At 41.6% G+C, this 15,982-nt stretch overlaps 2 protein-coding genes across 5 annotated transcripts; one reads left to right on the top strand and one right to left on the bottom strand.

Annotated features, from left to right (window-relative positions):
* Positions 1-189: 189 nt before the first annotated feature.
* LOC137334701 (THAP domain-containing protein 5-like) lies at positions 190-5,095 on the bottom strand. 3 transcript variants are annotated; one of them, XM_067999583.1, is made up of 4 exons: positions 4,944-5,032; positions 2,725-2,863; positions 863-1,055; positions 190-762 (listed from the first exon to the last, which is right to left on the bottom strand). In XM_067999583.1, the coding sequence occupies exons 3-4, from the start codon at positions 1,007-1,009 to the stop codon at positions 208-210; spliced, it is 702 nt and encodes a 233-aa protein (XP_067855684.1). In that variant the 5' UTR covers positions 1,010-1,055; positions 2,725-2,863; positions 4,944-5,032; the 3' UTR covers positions 190-207. The 3 variants fall into 3 exon arrangements, with proteins under 3 accessions (XP_067855684.1, XP_067855683.1, XP_067855685.1); XM_067999582.1 differs by lacking the exon at positions 2,725-2,863 and having other exon boundaries at positions 4,944-5,095; XM_067999584.1 differs by lacking the exons at positions 2,725-2,863; positions 4,944-5,032 and adding an exon at positions 1,547-1,697.
* Positions 5,096-5,144: 49 nt separating this feature from the next.
* LOC137334702 (dnaJ homolog subfamily B member 9-like) lies at positions 5,145-10,639 on the top strand. Of its 2 annotated transcripts, none has more exons than XM_067999585.1 (3): positions 5,145-5,252; positions 7,557-7,785; positions 8,663-10,639. In XM_067999585.1, exons 2-3 carry the CDS (start codon positions 7,569-7,571, stop codon positions 9,100-9,102), a joined length of 657 nt encoding a protein of 218 aa, XP_067855686.1. In that variant the 5' UTR covers positions 5,145-5,252; positions 7,557-7,568; the 3' UTR covers positions 9,103-10,639. The 2 variants fall into 2 exon arrangements, with proteins under 2 accessions (XP_067855686.1, XP_067855687.1); XM_067999586.1 differs by lacking the exon at positions 5,145-5,252 and adding an exon at positions 5,335-5,713.
* The last annotated feature ends 5,343 nt before the right edge of the window (positions 10,640-15,982 follow it).

Here is a 15,982-nt window from a genome sequence, read left to right as displayed (position 1 = left end):
CCCTTAATACTTCTGAACAGTTCTGGAAATCAAACACCTCATTCAGCAATGCACTGTAATCTAACCCACGTAACAAGTTTCAGAAACATTTTAAAAGAATGTGATGAAAAGCACCACATTGTCTAAGTACCGCATCTTCTGTTTGCTGTCCAGAAGTACACGATTCCCGTGATAAGACCTTTACATTAATAGAAGCAATTAATACATTTATTGTAACACAGTTAACTCGAATGCTGTGAAACAATTTTCCATAACCTTCATTTTTACTTCAGAAATAAGATTCTCTTGTTTCAGCTGTTCAATCAGGTTTTCCATTCTCTTAAGCCTTGCTGCAGTCCCCCGTTCTTGTTGCTGCAGTTTTTTTATCTTCTTCTGCAATCTGGAAATCTTTTCCCAGAGCTGGACCTTGTCCGTATCCTGTCTACAATATGAATGTTCAACTTGTAGAACCTCAGTGACTACTGACTGTTGATCATTCAACACTTGGTTCATTTCAAGCTCTTTTATGGTTGTGAAGGATTCCGTTGGTGTGTCGTGAACAACTGGTTCTGGATTTCCAATGGACTGAAATGGTGCAACGTTAACATCTGAATTCCTTTGGGATTGCTCATCACTCTGTGCATTAGGAACTGACAGTTCTAATCTTTCACTGATTGTTATTTCATCTGTTGCAGCAGGACCAAAAATTTCCAGTTTTCTTTTTGGTGTTCCATCAGGCAAGGTATTTTTCCTACGAATATGTCGAGAACATAGTTTCTTTTTCTGAAAGATAATGTTTGGGGCTTTTGATTTGTTTAAGTGGACATTTATTGCATTATTTTGTGCTCAAATCTACTACTTTTAAAATAAAGTTTAATCTTACCTGTTGATGAGTTGGAAATGAGAAGATAGTTGGTATAGCATGTGGCTTCAAATAGCGTATACCCCAGCGCCATTCAAATGAATCTGCAGCAAAATGGTCACTACATATGCATTGATGCTTAGTAGGGAACCAGTTGTCCCTTTTCATATTTTTGATCCATTTGTGAAGTCTTTCTTTATTTTGCAGTGGAAACCTTTTTAAAGAGAAAATAAAATCTGCTAGATTAATAGAGTTTATACATAGTGCATTGTGAAGCTTCTTTCTGAAATGCTACTCATGCTGAAGTGTAACAGTCTCATGGGTTTGATATGGAAATATGATTTTTGGGATGTTTAGTAAATCAATGCGATTATAACATTATACACAACGGAGCCCACTTAAAGAAATACTTTTAAAAAAAAACTTGTGATCATAAGCATAGCCAGTATACATTTCTTAATAAATTTTTTTAAGTTTTTGTCACGTAAATTGTGTTTTTCTATTTTTCAAATGGATGATCCTTGTCTCCTGACTTGCTACCACTGTTGTCTTTGCTGGCTGACTTGCAGAGTGCCCTGGTGCTTGAACATGATATAGAACAACTTAAGCAGCACATCACTCTCTGCTTGTCCCACTTCAACGCTGCACCTAGTTGGCCTTTGCAATAAAATCTGATGGTAATCTTACATTCCCCTTACAACTTACAATCCAGTTTCACTCTTCAAAGATATAAGTCAAGTCTGTGGATGTTAGGTGAGAACAGGATCACTTGTTTCAGCTTCTAGCCTCGCAGGAAGACTAGCCACTTGGGTATGCCAGTGAGATACAAGAGAGCTGCTAACATCCATGTAACAATATCCCAGCTTGAGCTATCGGCTTCTGTAAATGGGGATGGGGCAGAAAAGACACATAATGGTACAAGTGGAACAGTAGATTTTATTAAGAAATGTACAGTGATTTTTCTTACAATGAACCTTGGCAAATTAAGTTAAGATCACAATTACAATTTTTTTATTTCCAATTGTAAGTTTTTTTTCCACCCGTCTTCTATTAAATCTATCTGGGCTAAAAGTTCTTTTTATGTAGATTTAAGATTTTGGAGATGGGAGGAACATTTATTCAGTGAAAATGTGCACTGAGCTGTATGTTTTTTATATATTTTTAATCTGACAAACCATTCAACTCACTCTACAAAGAGCTGAAGGATTTCATTATCAATGGCTAGTCTTTATTAGAAAGTCCTCAGAGGGATCATTTTCAGCTCAGCACACTTTCACACATTTATGATCATATGGGTTAATAGTGCATGTGACAGATTGGAAAGCTGTCAGGTTTCAAATCATAAAAGATTTAATCTATAATATATAAAAGATCTTAGGTCCTGTCTGTAAAACCTTATTTCCTGTTATGTTCTTGTCAACTTTTTCCATTATAAATTTCTTTGTCCACATTTATAACGGAAAAGGCCTATGCAAACTTGTCACGCTGTAAATATACCGTTCAGGCCAATCGAAATCGGTGAGGATATCGGTGACGGGCAAGCAAGGCTTAGTGCAAGACAGGTGATGGTTGGTAGACTTTGGACAATTTGAAGTTTATGGAGTGCGGTGATCAGGAGCTTAGCAAGGAGGCATTAGAGAAATAGAGTCTCGAGTTGACTAAGGTGTGGATGAAGGTGTCGGCGGCAGTGAGGGGGGTTGATAGTGAGTAGGATATGGGGTTTGTATTATCTGATGTCGATAGTATGACCATCAGCAGAAGGTGATCTTGCACTGCCTGGGCTGTATTCTGGCTGTGCTATAACTGCAGCCAGCACAGACAACTTTTTAATTTCCTTTTTAAAAACCTCTTTACATTTCTATGATGTAGCAAGGCTGACTGACCCATCAGCTCTTTTCTGTCAGCAATCAGAGGCTGGTGTGCAGAATTCCATGCATCTGTTTGAGCAAACTGTCATTTCAGCTCTCTGCTTACACTGGTGTTAAATATGTCCTCAATACTTCACCACTTGGTGCAGTATAACTGAAAAGAAAGAAAAACTTGCATTTATATAGCACCTTATCACATTGTCAAAATGTCCCAAACACTTTTGGAGCACAGTGGCTGTTATTCTATAGGCAAATATGCCAGTCTACTCCAGTGACCTACCACAAACAGCAGTGAAATCAATAATTAGTTCATCTGGCTTGGTGATTTTGTATGAGGGAAGACTGTTGGCCAGGATACACAAAAAACCCACTGCTTCTCTTCGAGTAGAGATGAAGAGAATTTTTTTTACACAGCGAGTTGTCATGATCTGGAATGCACTGCCTGAAAGGGTGGTGGAAGCTGATTCAATAGTAACTATCAAAAGGGAAATGGATAAATATTTGAAAAGGAAAAATTTGCAGAGCTTTGGGGAAAGAGCAAGGGAGTGGGACTTATTGGATAACTCTTTAAAAGAGCCGGCACAGGCACGATGGGCTGAATGGCCTCCTTCTGTGCTGTATGATTCTATGAGTAGCACCATGGGGTCTTTTATTTCCACCAGAACAGTCAAACTAAACTCATCCAAAGGATAGCACCTCCAATAATGCAGCAGTCCCAAAGTATCACTTTAGTGTTGGCCTAGATTGTGCATTCAAAACTGGTGTTCCTTGGGATTTTTATGGATTACAGGAAAATCTAATATAGTCATTCAGACCTTGTTGCACAAAAAGTTGTTATCTGTGAAAAAAATACAGAATTAAAAAAAAAATCTTAAGTTTTGTGTATGTGCATATTTTCTGTAGGTGTAAAACTTACTTCCTGCAACACTTTTTCTGTCACAGTCGGGCTATCTCCGTCATGCTTCCCTTTTTCTAATGATGTTAATGGGGGTGATTAATTGTGCTCATTTAATTCTTCCATCTGAACCTCCCAGTAGGTGTTGTGCTACTTACCTTTGATTGATTGGAGAGTATCATATGGCATTGTCTTCCCAGCCACAACTCCCTGGTCCATTGGACCTGCTATTTCTCTTTACTGCCCTTTCCACTCACCATTCCACCAGTACCCCTCCTCTTTAAATTTGGGGCCTCATTTTGGTTATGGCCTACTCACTCCCTCACAAGTTTCCTCTTCGTCTCCCATCACTATCTCTGCCCCCCAATTAATTTTTGAGTTGCCCCCTTTGGAATCTTCCTTTTGGCCCCTTGCTCACCTGATTCTTTCCATCTCAACACCTGACATTTTCCCATCCCATTAGGCCTCCAGCCGTGGTCACCCACCCAACTGAGCTCCCTGCTGCCCTCCTCTGACCACATAGAGCCTCTCATCACCTTTTCCAGCTCCTGCCATACAAAAATGCACATATATTAGGAGTGTTAGTGGGATTTTGGAGCTTGAGTTCTTCCCCACATGACATTGCCTTCCCCTGCTCCCTCCTTGCCTTTCTTGCCATCTCGCTCCTTCTTACTTCCTCCCTCCCGAGTGCCCATACTTTACTCTCCAACCGCCTTTTGCTGTTCCTACCCCTAACACCTATTCCTTCCCCCAAAGCTCCCTATCAGCTTTTCCTGCTCCCACCCTGAATGCCCATTCCTCTCTATGCAAATATTGACGTAGAAAATTCAAGCCCCAAAATCCCATTAATACTCCTGCAATAAAAACAGAATTGGACATTTCACCATTAATCAATGGTCCTAATAATATATTCTACGCTACATAGCATGAGGCAATGTATCCTCTGACTCACTTGTCAGCAATGCTATAGGCTATCCACTAGTGTATTGTAATATTTTGGGTTGAACTGCAGACTGTCGACTAAATGTCACTCATTTGGGATTCAGTTTTACCATGTAATTCACATTACTCCAATGATATGCATTAAATGTGCATCAACAGGAAAAGTAGTTGTATAGTGTCCTTCCTTCCTCCTACACTGTTTAGACTTCTTATTAATAAAACAAACTTAGTGTCTCCTAATTCCTGCTTCCTGATCGCCCTCTTCTTTTCTGAACATTGGTGAAGTTCCTGTATTTATGGTCCCTGGCCCTTCACTCAGGTTCTTCAATAATAAACATGATCACATCACTGCAAACATTCACAGTGCGGGCGGGCGGGCGGTGATGTTTATACTTACGGGTAGAAGCCCAACTTCTGATTGTCGGATGACAACTGGCCGCTTCGATTAGAACAAGTGACGGCCGCACAATATCTGGGCATCTCCTTAAGGCGACCCCGAGGAGAGGGGGTGAGGAGAGAGGCCCGCGCAGGCGCTTTAGACGCGGACGTGAAATCACAAACAGCGCAAGGCTGGAGCGATGACGTGCGCCCGATGGGCAGCCAATGAGCGAGTGATTCGTGGTGGAAGGGGTTCTAGAGCGCGGTGTAGCGAGTTGCGGCGTTCGGTGGTTCCTGGAGCTCGGCGGAGTGGGAAACGCTGGGGGCGGTGAGTGTTGGTGGGGGCAGTCAGGGGATGGTGAACGACAGTCTGGGGATTGCAGAGGGCCTCATTCCAGACTCCCCTCCCCTCCCCTTTTTTTATTTGTGCGCGACAATCTTTTGGTTCCGCCGGTTGATAGCATCGGTTTCCGTTTGAAAGATTCCCTTTGTTTGTTCTGAAAACACGTTCCTTGGCTTTAAATGCGTTTATTGTGCGGTGGTTTGATGTGATTTGTAGGACCCAGGAGTGTAAAGGGTTTGTTTTTTTGTATGTTGGCCTGTGTGGAAGGCCGCGGTGAGAAAGCACGCACTGTGCGAGTTCACTCGATCAGCACCACGTATCAGACTTGTAAAGGTGGAGTGTACAAAGCCGCAGCATCGGCTGAGTAATAAAGCGGGCTCCACGGCATTTACCTGAGATGCTGCACGTCGCCAGTGTGTGCTGCTGAAAGTGCAACTTTTCAATCTGTAAGTGGTTTTACATAATCACGGAACGCAATCTTTAAAGAAAATCGTCAACTATACAATCACCTAGTCTCTCAAAGGTCATGTGAATTGTTGAAATTCCTTTACATTGGTGTGATGCCAGATGTGAATTTTTTCAAAAATATGGCCCACCTTTATTGAAGTCCCCCAAAAAAGGTGTGTAGAGCACCAGTTGGCCTATGCTTCTGAGATTGAAATGTGATCTTTTGCAGTTTATGGTTGTCGTCTTGTATTCAACATCTGCTTTTGTTCATTGTTGCAGACTTGTTCAGTGGAGCTTATTGTAGTCACTGTTATATGGGTTGTGTATGTCACATTATGAAGCACAGGCTGAGGTTGTAACACTAAGCAGAAAATGTATTAATTTTAAACTGGGTCCTTATATAATCAAGAGATATACAAGGTGTTTTCATATATCTAAGTAAAAGTTCACCCTAATGTCTTTTTTTAAACCATATACTTTTATGTGAATCTGATTGCCCAGAATAATGGGACTGAGTGCCACTATTGCATTTTGAGAATATGTGTGTACAAACCAAAATGCTTTAGGTGAGAGTATGTTATGCCTCCTTCTAGTTTTGCCTCCTAGAGCCACTCAAGGGCTGGATGGGTGATTGACAGTAGAGGAGTCTGGGACTAATGTTGCTATCAACCTTTTACTTACTGCTGTAGGAGCACCATCAGTACAAGGTCTTCTGTGGTTCACCACCACCACCTTGGGGCATCTAGGGATTGACATTAAATGCCTTACCAGTGTTGCCCACATCTCAAAAACAAAATTTGAGTATGAAATGCAGAAAAACGGTGATGAGATTTTCCCTCATAGGACAATGCACAAAAGTTCTGTTCCCAAATAGTTCACTTAGTACCATTGAATATTTTTCCACTTATTAGGTTAGTGGCTTTTGGAGCTCTGCCAGTTAATGATGCATGGAGTACTTTTTTTTTTAAAAAGTGGTGAACATGCAGTGTATTTGTTCAAGATCAGTATAACTTCCTGATCTCAAATAAACTGAGGAGCATAGGAACTGTAGAAGTCTGCATCATATCAATTTCAAGTTATGTGTTCATACTTATTATAAATCATCCTGGGATTTCTGGAAAATTATTGGCATAAGTGGCATAGTGCCAATTTTTGTGAGGAAATTTGCACAACTGGTTTAAGCTGAATCATTGATATGTGTGAATTTCCTTGATCATTTGATCACTTCCAAGATACATCTGTTGAAACCCTCTGGTACTCATTTACACAGCTCCACCCCTTCCCCGTGCAAAAGACCAGCATGTGCAAGTGTACTGCATTTACACCAGTAATGTGCTGGTGCAAATTTACGCCCAAAAATGTAGATACAGTATGGCTCGAAGTCACCTGATATTGGCTTAATTGAGATTTCTGGAGTCTGATTGCAATTTTCTTAAATTTTTCATACTGAGACCTGCACTATACTTAAACAAAGTGCTGTCAATCTCAGTGCACCTGAAACTTTCTGACCCCCCCCCCCCCCCCCCCCCCCTTTTCGCACATGTTTAGGAGGACTTCCCATTGGGCATCCCCCTGTACTGCATCATAATGGAAGAGGAGCAGCAGAGGTGAGAGGCTCTGAGTGAAGCACTATGGTAGATGACAGCAGCCCAGGATATTTGGGTGTAAGTTCACGTTAGCAAGATCAGCGTGGAAAGCAGTATAAATAGGATTGAGGAAATTCCAGTCCATCCTGACTGAAGAGGGTCTCTGTCATATTTAAGTGTGTGTGCTTGAAATGTTGAAATACATTTATATTAATAAAAAGCCTACTGTTAACGTACATCTCATTGTGTTTTCTAGGAAATCTTGACAATGGCAACAGCACAGTCTGTCTTTGCTTTTGCTGTCTGTATTCTAATGATATCTGAATTTATATTGGCAAAGAAGGATTATTATGACATTTTGGGTGTGCCAAAAAATGCATCTGACCGTCAAATCAAGAAGGCATTTCACAAGCTTGCAATGAAATACCATCCGGATAAAAATAAAAGTCCAGATGCCGAGGCAAAGTTTAGGGAAATTGCAGAAGGTGGGTGTGTTAAACTACTCTTCTATATGTAAGGAATCTTACAACACCAGGTTATAGTCCAACAATTTTATTTTAAAATCACAAGCTTTTGGAGATTATCCCCTTCGTCAGGTGAATCCTTCCATTTGTCCACCCCAGTCCATCACCGGCATCTCCACATCATACTCTTCTATATGTGATTTGTCTAATGTGCTTTCATCATTTAATTGGTCTGTCTACCTTTTTTAGTTCTTTCTAGTCATCGGGAAGACCAAAGGCATCATCTTCAGCTCCTACCACAAACTCCATACCCTTGCCAACAAATCCATCCCCTTCACCGGCCACTATCTCAAGCTGAACTGTTCACAACTTCAGTGTCGTATTCAATCCTGAGCTGAGCTGACTCCATCAGAAAGAGATCACTTACAATCACCTCTATAACACAGCCCATAACTGCCCCGCCTCAGCCTATCTGCCACTGAAACCTTCATCCATGCCTTTGTTACCTCCAGACTCGAATACTCCATCCTCCACCCTTTGTAACCTTCAGCTGATCTACTGCCTGTATCTATCCTACACCAGGGCCTGTTCACCTATCACTCCTGCCTTTGCTGACTTGCGTTAGGCCTCCTCGTCTCATTATTGGTGACTCCTAGTGCTAGCTCCATGTTATGAAATTCCCTTGCCGTAACTTCTCTGCTTTCCTCGCTTCCTTTTAAGACCCTCCTTAATACCCAGCTCTTTGACCAAGACCCCTACTAATATCGTCTTCTTTGGCTCGTTTGTCCTTTTTTTTGATTATGCCTCAGAAGTGCTATGGGAAGTTTTTCTATATTAAAGGTGCTATTATAAATGCAAGTTGTTTTCTGCTTTATAACTGAGAAGTTTTTTTTTGCAGCATATGAAACCCTTTCAGATGAGAAGAAAAGGAAAGACTACGATCACATGGGTCATCAGTTTTTCAATGCAGGCAGTGGTGGCCATCGTCCCCATTCTTTCAATTTCAACTTTGATGACTTCCTTAAAGATTTTGACTTTGATTTTGGCCACAGACCACCTCACAAGAAACATTTTGGTAGTCACTTCAGGGCACACCAGGAGGCACAAAATGCACACAGGTTTTCCTTTGGAGATAGACAGTTCCCTTTTGGAGGTGGGTTGTTTGATGACGTATTTGAAGACATGGAAAAGATGTTCTCGTTCAACAGTTTTGGCAGCACGCACAAACACACGGTGAGAACTGAGAAGTTCCAAAGCTCTGGGAAGCAGCACTGCAAGACTGTCACACAACGCAGAGGAAACATGGTCACCACATATACGGACTGTTCAGTGCCGTAAACTTGCTAAACGTACATAAATGTAACGGCATGGTTTACTTGACAGCTTTTATATGTTATGGCTTGTTTCCCATGCCGAAGTATCAAGAAAGGCAATAGCTAAGCTGACTTGCACAAAAATAATGTTTTCCTGTTAGTCTATGTGAACCTTCTAGAAATTTATTGGGTGCAATGGGCTAATTACAGCTTGAAACTGTACTTAGCTGTTGTTACAGTATCCACTTTCTGGCTTAGTAAGTCCAAGCATGTATTGTTTAAACATAAAGCAATAGTAAGAATAATTGATGTATGAGCTAGCGCAGGAGGTAAAGTAACAGGTTGAAATGGAAATAATGGGGAAGCAGGCTATTCTGTAACATGACTGCATTTGTTTAATCCCAATGTGTGGAATGCTTTTAATTTTATTTGAGGACTGATCTTTTATCTTGCCATGGCTAATGAAGGCAGATTGCTATGATCTGATATCTGAACCATGTTACTAGCTTATCTTATCATTTTCTTAATATGGTGGATTCTAGGATACCACATAGATCATAAGTAATTCAGCTGCTACAGTATCAATGCTGAGCCCTTGCCTTATTTATTACTTTTGTTTTTCTGTTTAAATACCTATACACTTGCATCTAATTTTGGCTTTGTCATGTTGCTTTGACTTTTTTTCAGGCTTTGATTTAAAAAAAAAATGTATTGTAAAGGCATACATATTGTAAGGAATGGCCTCAAGTTTGAATCTGAACAGTAAACTTCTACATTTTGTGTTGGTATGGAGAATCATGGCATTGTTAAAATTTGGTAAACTTAATGTACATAATGTGATCTAGTTTGAAAAATACATAAAGCCTTAATTCCTACAAAGCTCATCAAAGTGCAGGGCACATAATTCTATACTGTGCTAAGTAAAGTTGCTTTTTTTATATAGTGCTTTAAATTTAATCTCAAGCTATTCCTAAACCTTCTTAGATTTTGAGTGACAAAAATAATACAAAGATATTTACAATATACAACCCACAGCATGCTCTGTGTGATATATTAAAAATAACTACTTTGGAAAGTGTGATTGATGAGGAAAAGTACCGTTGCTTGAAGTCTTTTGTAATATTCAGTAACTAATGTTGAATAACTAACATCATGAAGTGATTCTTAAATGACAACGATTAACTATCCTTCTGCTAATCTGTACTCAGGATGTTCAGCAAACTTGTATCTTTCGTATGCTAAATGGTACATTTTCTTAGTTATATTCTTATTCTGATCCATTTTTTTTCTTGCCAAATGTCTCCCTCTTGTGTCTTTTGATTAGTGTACAGAATTTATAAAATCTGATTACCTCATTTCATTGTCTCGAAAATCGCAGGTAAACAACTGCGTACTGTCAAGTGTGCAATATTAGTGTAGAGACTTTTCTCTGCATTGCAGATGTTGTGTAAATTCCATTAGTTTATTAAAATTTGTGAAATCTGTGTCCAAAATGTCTTGCACTTTTCCAAAATGCACTTGTTAAATAAATCCAGTTGATAAGGCGCTTGTGTTAAACTGAACACTTTTCCCTTGTCAGATTTTTTTTAATGAAGTTCAAACTTGTCAAAAAAATTTCTTCTAACAGTACTTCACATTATATGCAAGGTAGTTTGTTATGGCCAATACTTTGTTAAAACTTTGGCACTTTAAAGAAAAGTGCAGTGTTTGTTGTCAGCACATCTTGCAGCATTATGCTTTGCGTTACATCGAGTTACCTCAACTACAGCACAGAAACAAGCCATTCTATGGTCTATGCTGGCGTTTAAGCTCCACAGCAATAGCTGTTTCCCCTGGCTGGAGCGTCTGGAACTAGGGGACGTAGTCTCAGGATAAGGGGTCGGCCATTTAGGACTGAGATGAGGAATTTCTTCACTGAGGGTTGTGAATCTTAGGAATTCTCTAGCCCAGAGGGCTGTGGCTGCTCAGTCGTTGAACATGTTTAAGGCTGAGATCGATAGATTTTTTTTGGACAGTAAGGGAATCAAGGGATATGGGGATAGGGCGGGAAAGTGGAGCTGAGGTCGAAGATCAGACATGATCTTGTTGAATAGTGGAGCAGGCTGGAGGGGCCATATGGCCTACTCCTATTTCTTATATTCACACGAGCCTCCTTCCTCCCTATTTCATCTAACCCTATCAGGATACCCTTCTATTCCTTTCTCCCTTGTGCTTATTTAGCTTCCTCTTAAATGCATCTGTTATTTGCCTCAACTACGTGTGGTAGCGTGTTCCACGTTTTTACCACTTTTTGGATTAAGAAAATTCTCCTGCATTTCCTATTGGATTTATAATCGATCCCCTCTGGTATTTGGCTTATGGACCTGGGAAGCTCCATTTATTCTCTTGATGCCTCCATCCAAGCAGCTTTGTCATGAGGGTGTCATTCTGCTCCAAGGTGGGATTCCCACCTTTCGATACAGATTCTGCAGCAGGACCTCCAAGAAATCAGAGGAGATTTCTCACATTTCTGTCCAGATGATTTTTTTTTTCCTTCCATCATTTTTCTACAGTTAGTCACTGTTCCAAAAGAAGCATGACTTTAGCCACAGCAAAAACTCTCCCCTTTAATGGTCAATTCTTTAGATGTTGCGGCATTGTTGGATTTCATGCTAAATGGGATAGATTCAGACCAGATCTAGCAGCTCAAAACTGGGCATCCATGAGGCGCTGTGGGCCATCAGCAGCAGCAGAATTGTATTCCAGCACAATCTGTAACCTCAAGGCCCAGCATATTCCTCACTCTACCATTACCAACAAGCCAAGGGATCAACCCTGGTTCAATGAGGAGTGTAGAAGAGCATGCCAGGAGCAGCACCAGGCGTACCTAAAAATGAGGTGCCAACCTGGTGAAGCTACAACTCAGGACTACATACATGCTAAACAGCGGAAGCAACATGCTATAGACAGAGCTAAGCGATTCCACAACCAACGGATCAGATCAAAGCTCTGCAGTCCTGCCACATCCAGTCGTAAATGGTGGTGGACAATTAAACAACTAACAGGAGGAGGAGGCTCTGTAAACATCTCCATCCTCAATGATGGCGGAGTCCAGCACGTGAGTGCAAAAGACAAGGCTGAAGCGTTTGCAACCATATTCAGCCAGAAGTGCCAAGTGGATGATCCATCTCGGCCTCCTCCTGATATCCCCACCATCACAGAAGCCAGTCTTCAGCCAATTCGATTCACTCCACGTGATATCAAGAAATGGCTGAGCGTACTGGATCCAGCAAAGGCTATAGGCCTCGACAACATCCCGGCTGTAGTGCTGAAGACTTGTGCTCCAGAACCAGCTGCACCTCTAGCCAAGCTGTTCCACTACAGCTACAACACTGGCATCAACCCGACAATGTGGAAAATTGCCCAGGTATGTCCTGTCCACAAAAAGCAGGACATACCTGGGCAATCCAATGCGGCCAATTACCGTCCCATCAGTCTACTGTCAATCATCAGCAAAGTGATGGAAGGTGTCGTTAACAGTGCTATCAAGCGGCACTTACCAATAACCTGCTCACCGATGCACAGTTTGGGTTCCGCCAGGACCACTCGGCTCCAGACCTCATTACAGCCTTGGTCCAAACATGGACAAAAGAGCTGAATTCCAGAGGTGAGGTGAGAGTGACTGCCCTTGACATCAAGGCAACATTTGACCGAGTGTGGCACCAAGGAGCCCTAGTAAAATTGAAGTCAATGGGAATCAGGGGGAAAACTCTCCAGTGGCTGGAGTCATACCTAGCACAAAGGAAGATGGTAGTGGTTGTTGGAGACCAATCATCTCAGCCCCAGGACATTGCTGCAGGAGTTCCTCAGGGCAGTGTCCTAGGCCCAACCATCTTCATCAATGACCTTCCCTCCATCATAAGGTCAGAAATGGGGATGTTTGCTGATGAATGCAGTGTTCAGTTCCATTCACAACCCCTCAAATAATGAAGCAGTCCGAGCCCGCATGCAGCAAGACCTGGACAACATCCAGGCTTGGGCTGATAAGTGGCAAGTAACATTCACGTCAGATAAGTGCCAGGCAATGACCATCTCCAACAAGAGAGAGTCTAACCACCTCCCCTTGACATTCAACGGCATTACCATCGCTGAATCCCCCACCATCAACATCCTGGGGGTCACCATTGACCAGAAACTTAACTGGACCAGCCACATAAATACCGTGGCTACAAGAGCAGGTCAGAGGCTGGGTATTCTGCGGCGAGTGACTCACCTCCTGACTCCCCAAAGCCTTTCCACCATCTACAAGGCACAAGTCAGGAGTGTGATGGAATACTCTCCACTTGCCTGGATGAGTGCAGCTCCAACAACACTCAAGAAGCTCATCACCATCCAGGACAAAGCAGCTGCTTGATTGGCACCCTATCCACCACCCTAAACATTCACTCCCTTCACCACCGGCACACTGTTGCTGCAGTGTGTACCATCCACAGGATGCACTGCAGCAACTCGCCGAGGCTTCTTCGACAGCACCTCCCAAATCCTCCACGACCTCTACCACCTAGAAGGACAAGAGCAGCAAGCACATGGGAACAACACCACCTGCACGTTCCCCTCCAAGTCACACACCATCCCGACTTGGAAATATATCGCCGTTCCTTCATTGTCGCTGGGTCAAAATCCTGGAACTCCCTAACAGCACTGTGGGAGAACCTTCACCACAAGGACTGCAGCGGTTCAAGAAGGCGGCTCACCACCACCTTCTCAAGGGCAATTAGGGATGGGCAATAAATGCTGGCCTCGTCAGCAACGCCCATATCCCATGAACGAATAAAAAAAAATCATGCCCCTATCCAATTATGCTGTCAGCCAATCTCCCTTTGCCTGTTGTATTGGATACCTGTTGAAATGAGAAAGCGCCAGCCCTTCTTGCTAATGGCACAGGCTTGTGTGTGACATGAGAGGGTGCAATCCTGATTTTTCCTACGTCAAAAACTTAAGCTGAATTTTATTTAAATTCTAATTAGGCCAGCATGCTGGGATTTTAAAATGGAAGCCAGGCTAAGTTTCCCTTTTGTTTTAGCTTAAAAGATGTAGGCAGAGCAAATATATAATCATGGCTGGAGTAATTACATTTGATGGCACACAAATTCTGATGTGTGACAGTTAGTGGCATACAATGGGTTGTTGAGATATAATGCCTCACAAAGATGGGTGGCCGACCACAATGTAAAATTCCACTGGGCTTTGCTTCTAGCCTGATATGATAAACAACTCCTGAGATGACCCAGGGAGCTATTTTCCACTTTCCATTCACCTGAAGAGTAGAAATAATATTAATGGGCTGTTGAAAAAGTGCTTGGGCTTTCTTTGAAGACACTGGCAAATCTGCTTTTGTTTTTGATAGGGTTAGATGCTGCTGAGACCAAATCTAATTACTTTTTGCTATATTCGCTTAGCACCCATGTTACATTATCTCAAGTTCCAGTTAAAGGGCTCTAAGAATTATAAAACACTTAATTTGGTTTTTAGTGTTGGTGAAAGTTAGGTACAGTTTTAGACTTTATCTGCTGATTTTTCTTCAACCTGTATGCAATAAAGTTTAGCTTGCAGTTATGGACTGTATGCAAGGTGTTCTTCCATGTATCAGAGCAATCAGGATAATATATTGGGTGCTCTACTTTGCAATGTGTAACTCGAAAGAATAATTGTTAACTCTTGTGGGTTGCTAGCCCATTTACCCCATGCACAAGATTTATCATTTCAGATAACAGGAAACATAATCTGCTCTTAAAAATCATTTTGTTGCTGTGAGCATGAATAAAGTGTGTTTAGAGAAGTCGACGTTCTAATACTAAAAAATTCCAACAGCGTAACCTACATCGAGTGGAAAAAGCACAGCAAATTCAAAAATTTACCAAATATGAGCTTGTGTTAAAAGACAGGAAAATTGAAGCATGTCCAGGGTATATCTATAAAATCAGTATGTTCTGCCACCTATAAACAACTATGGTCTTTTCAATGTTAATTGTGTCCATACCCCTGTTAAATTTGTAATTGGTGCTGTAATAAAGTTTTCTCAGTTACAGCACTTATCCTGGTCACATTTTCCCTGTCACAATCCTTAGCGTGTACCATTCACCTTTTAAAAACACTTATTTCTATCATAAAATTACTGAACTAGAAACTAAGCTCACAACTAGGTGTCCTAGCCAATAACAGGATCAACCAACATCACTAAAGTATATAATCTGGTCAGTTACTGTTTGTGGGACCTTGCTGTTCACAAATTGGCTGTTGGCAAAACAGTGACTACACTTAAAAATATTTCATTGAATGTAAAGCACGTTGGGACGTCCCGATGCGTGAAAGGCAAATCTTTCTTTCTCTCACCGTCTATTATTCTGATGTATTGATTTGCTGTCTCTTCCCCCCACACCAAAATGTCACTATTTTAAGATGGTAAGCGTAGCCTGGATGGAATAAAGGTGCGGATGGGGCGTCTCCCAACTGTACAATAATCGGAACTCACGCAAGCTTTCCTTAAACAGATGTAAGGAGTCTTACAACACCAGGTTATAGTCCAACAGCTTTATTTGAAATCACAAGCTTTCGGAGCTTTCCTCCTTCGTCAGGTGACTGCAGGGTTCCACAAAGGCACAGCATATATAGTCAGAACCCTGCACTCACCTGACAAAGGAGGAAAGCTCCGAAAGCTTGTGATTTCAAATAAAACTGTTGGACTATAACCTGGTGTTGTAAGATTCCTTACATTTGTCCACCCCAGTCCATCACCACATCATTCCTCAAACAGTATCGGGTCTATTTTCTGACATTTAACCAGTATTAAAATTACACAGACAAGAACTTGAAGCAGCACCGCCTGGAAAACAAGGCCCTTCTATTACCACCGCCCCTCAAACTGC

Source organism: Heptranchias perlo, chromosome 18, assembly GCF_035084215.1.
Source record: "Heptranchias perlo isolate sHepPer1 chromosome 18, sHepPer1.hap1, whole genome shotgun sequence".
Classification (NCBI taxonomy): domain Eukaryota; kingdom Metazoa; phylum Chordata; class Chondrichthyes; order Hexanchiformes; family Hexanchidae; genus Heptranchias; species Heptranchias perlo.
This window is presented reverse-complemented; position numbering and strand designations above follow the sequence as displayed.

Excerpts from the sequence above, each read along its gene's own strand:
- LOC137334701 (XM_067999582.1), bottom strand. The coding sequence starts at position 5,026 with ATGCCCAGATATTGTGCGGCCGTCACTTGTTCTAATCGAAGCGGCCAG. Across the intron at positions 1,056-4,943 it reads CAGAAGTTGGGCTTCTACCC|GTTTCCACTGCAAAATAAAG; the intron begins GTAAGTATAAAC and ends CTCTTTAAAAAG. Across the intron at positions 763-862 it reads CATTTCCAACTCATCAACAG|AAAAAGAAACTATGTTCTCG; the intron begins GTAAGATTAAAC and ends ATTATCTTTCAG.
- LOC137334702 (XM_067999585.1), top strand. The coding sequence starts at position 7,569 with ATGGCAACAGCACAGTCTGTCTTTGCTTTTGCTGTCTGTATTCTAATG. Across the intron at positions 7,786-8,662 it reads GTTTAGGGAAATTGCAGAAG|CATATGAAACCCTTTCAGAT; the intron begins GTGGGTGTGTTA and ends TTTTTTTTGCAG.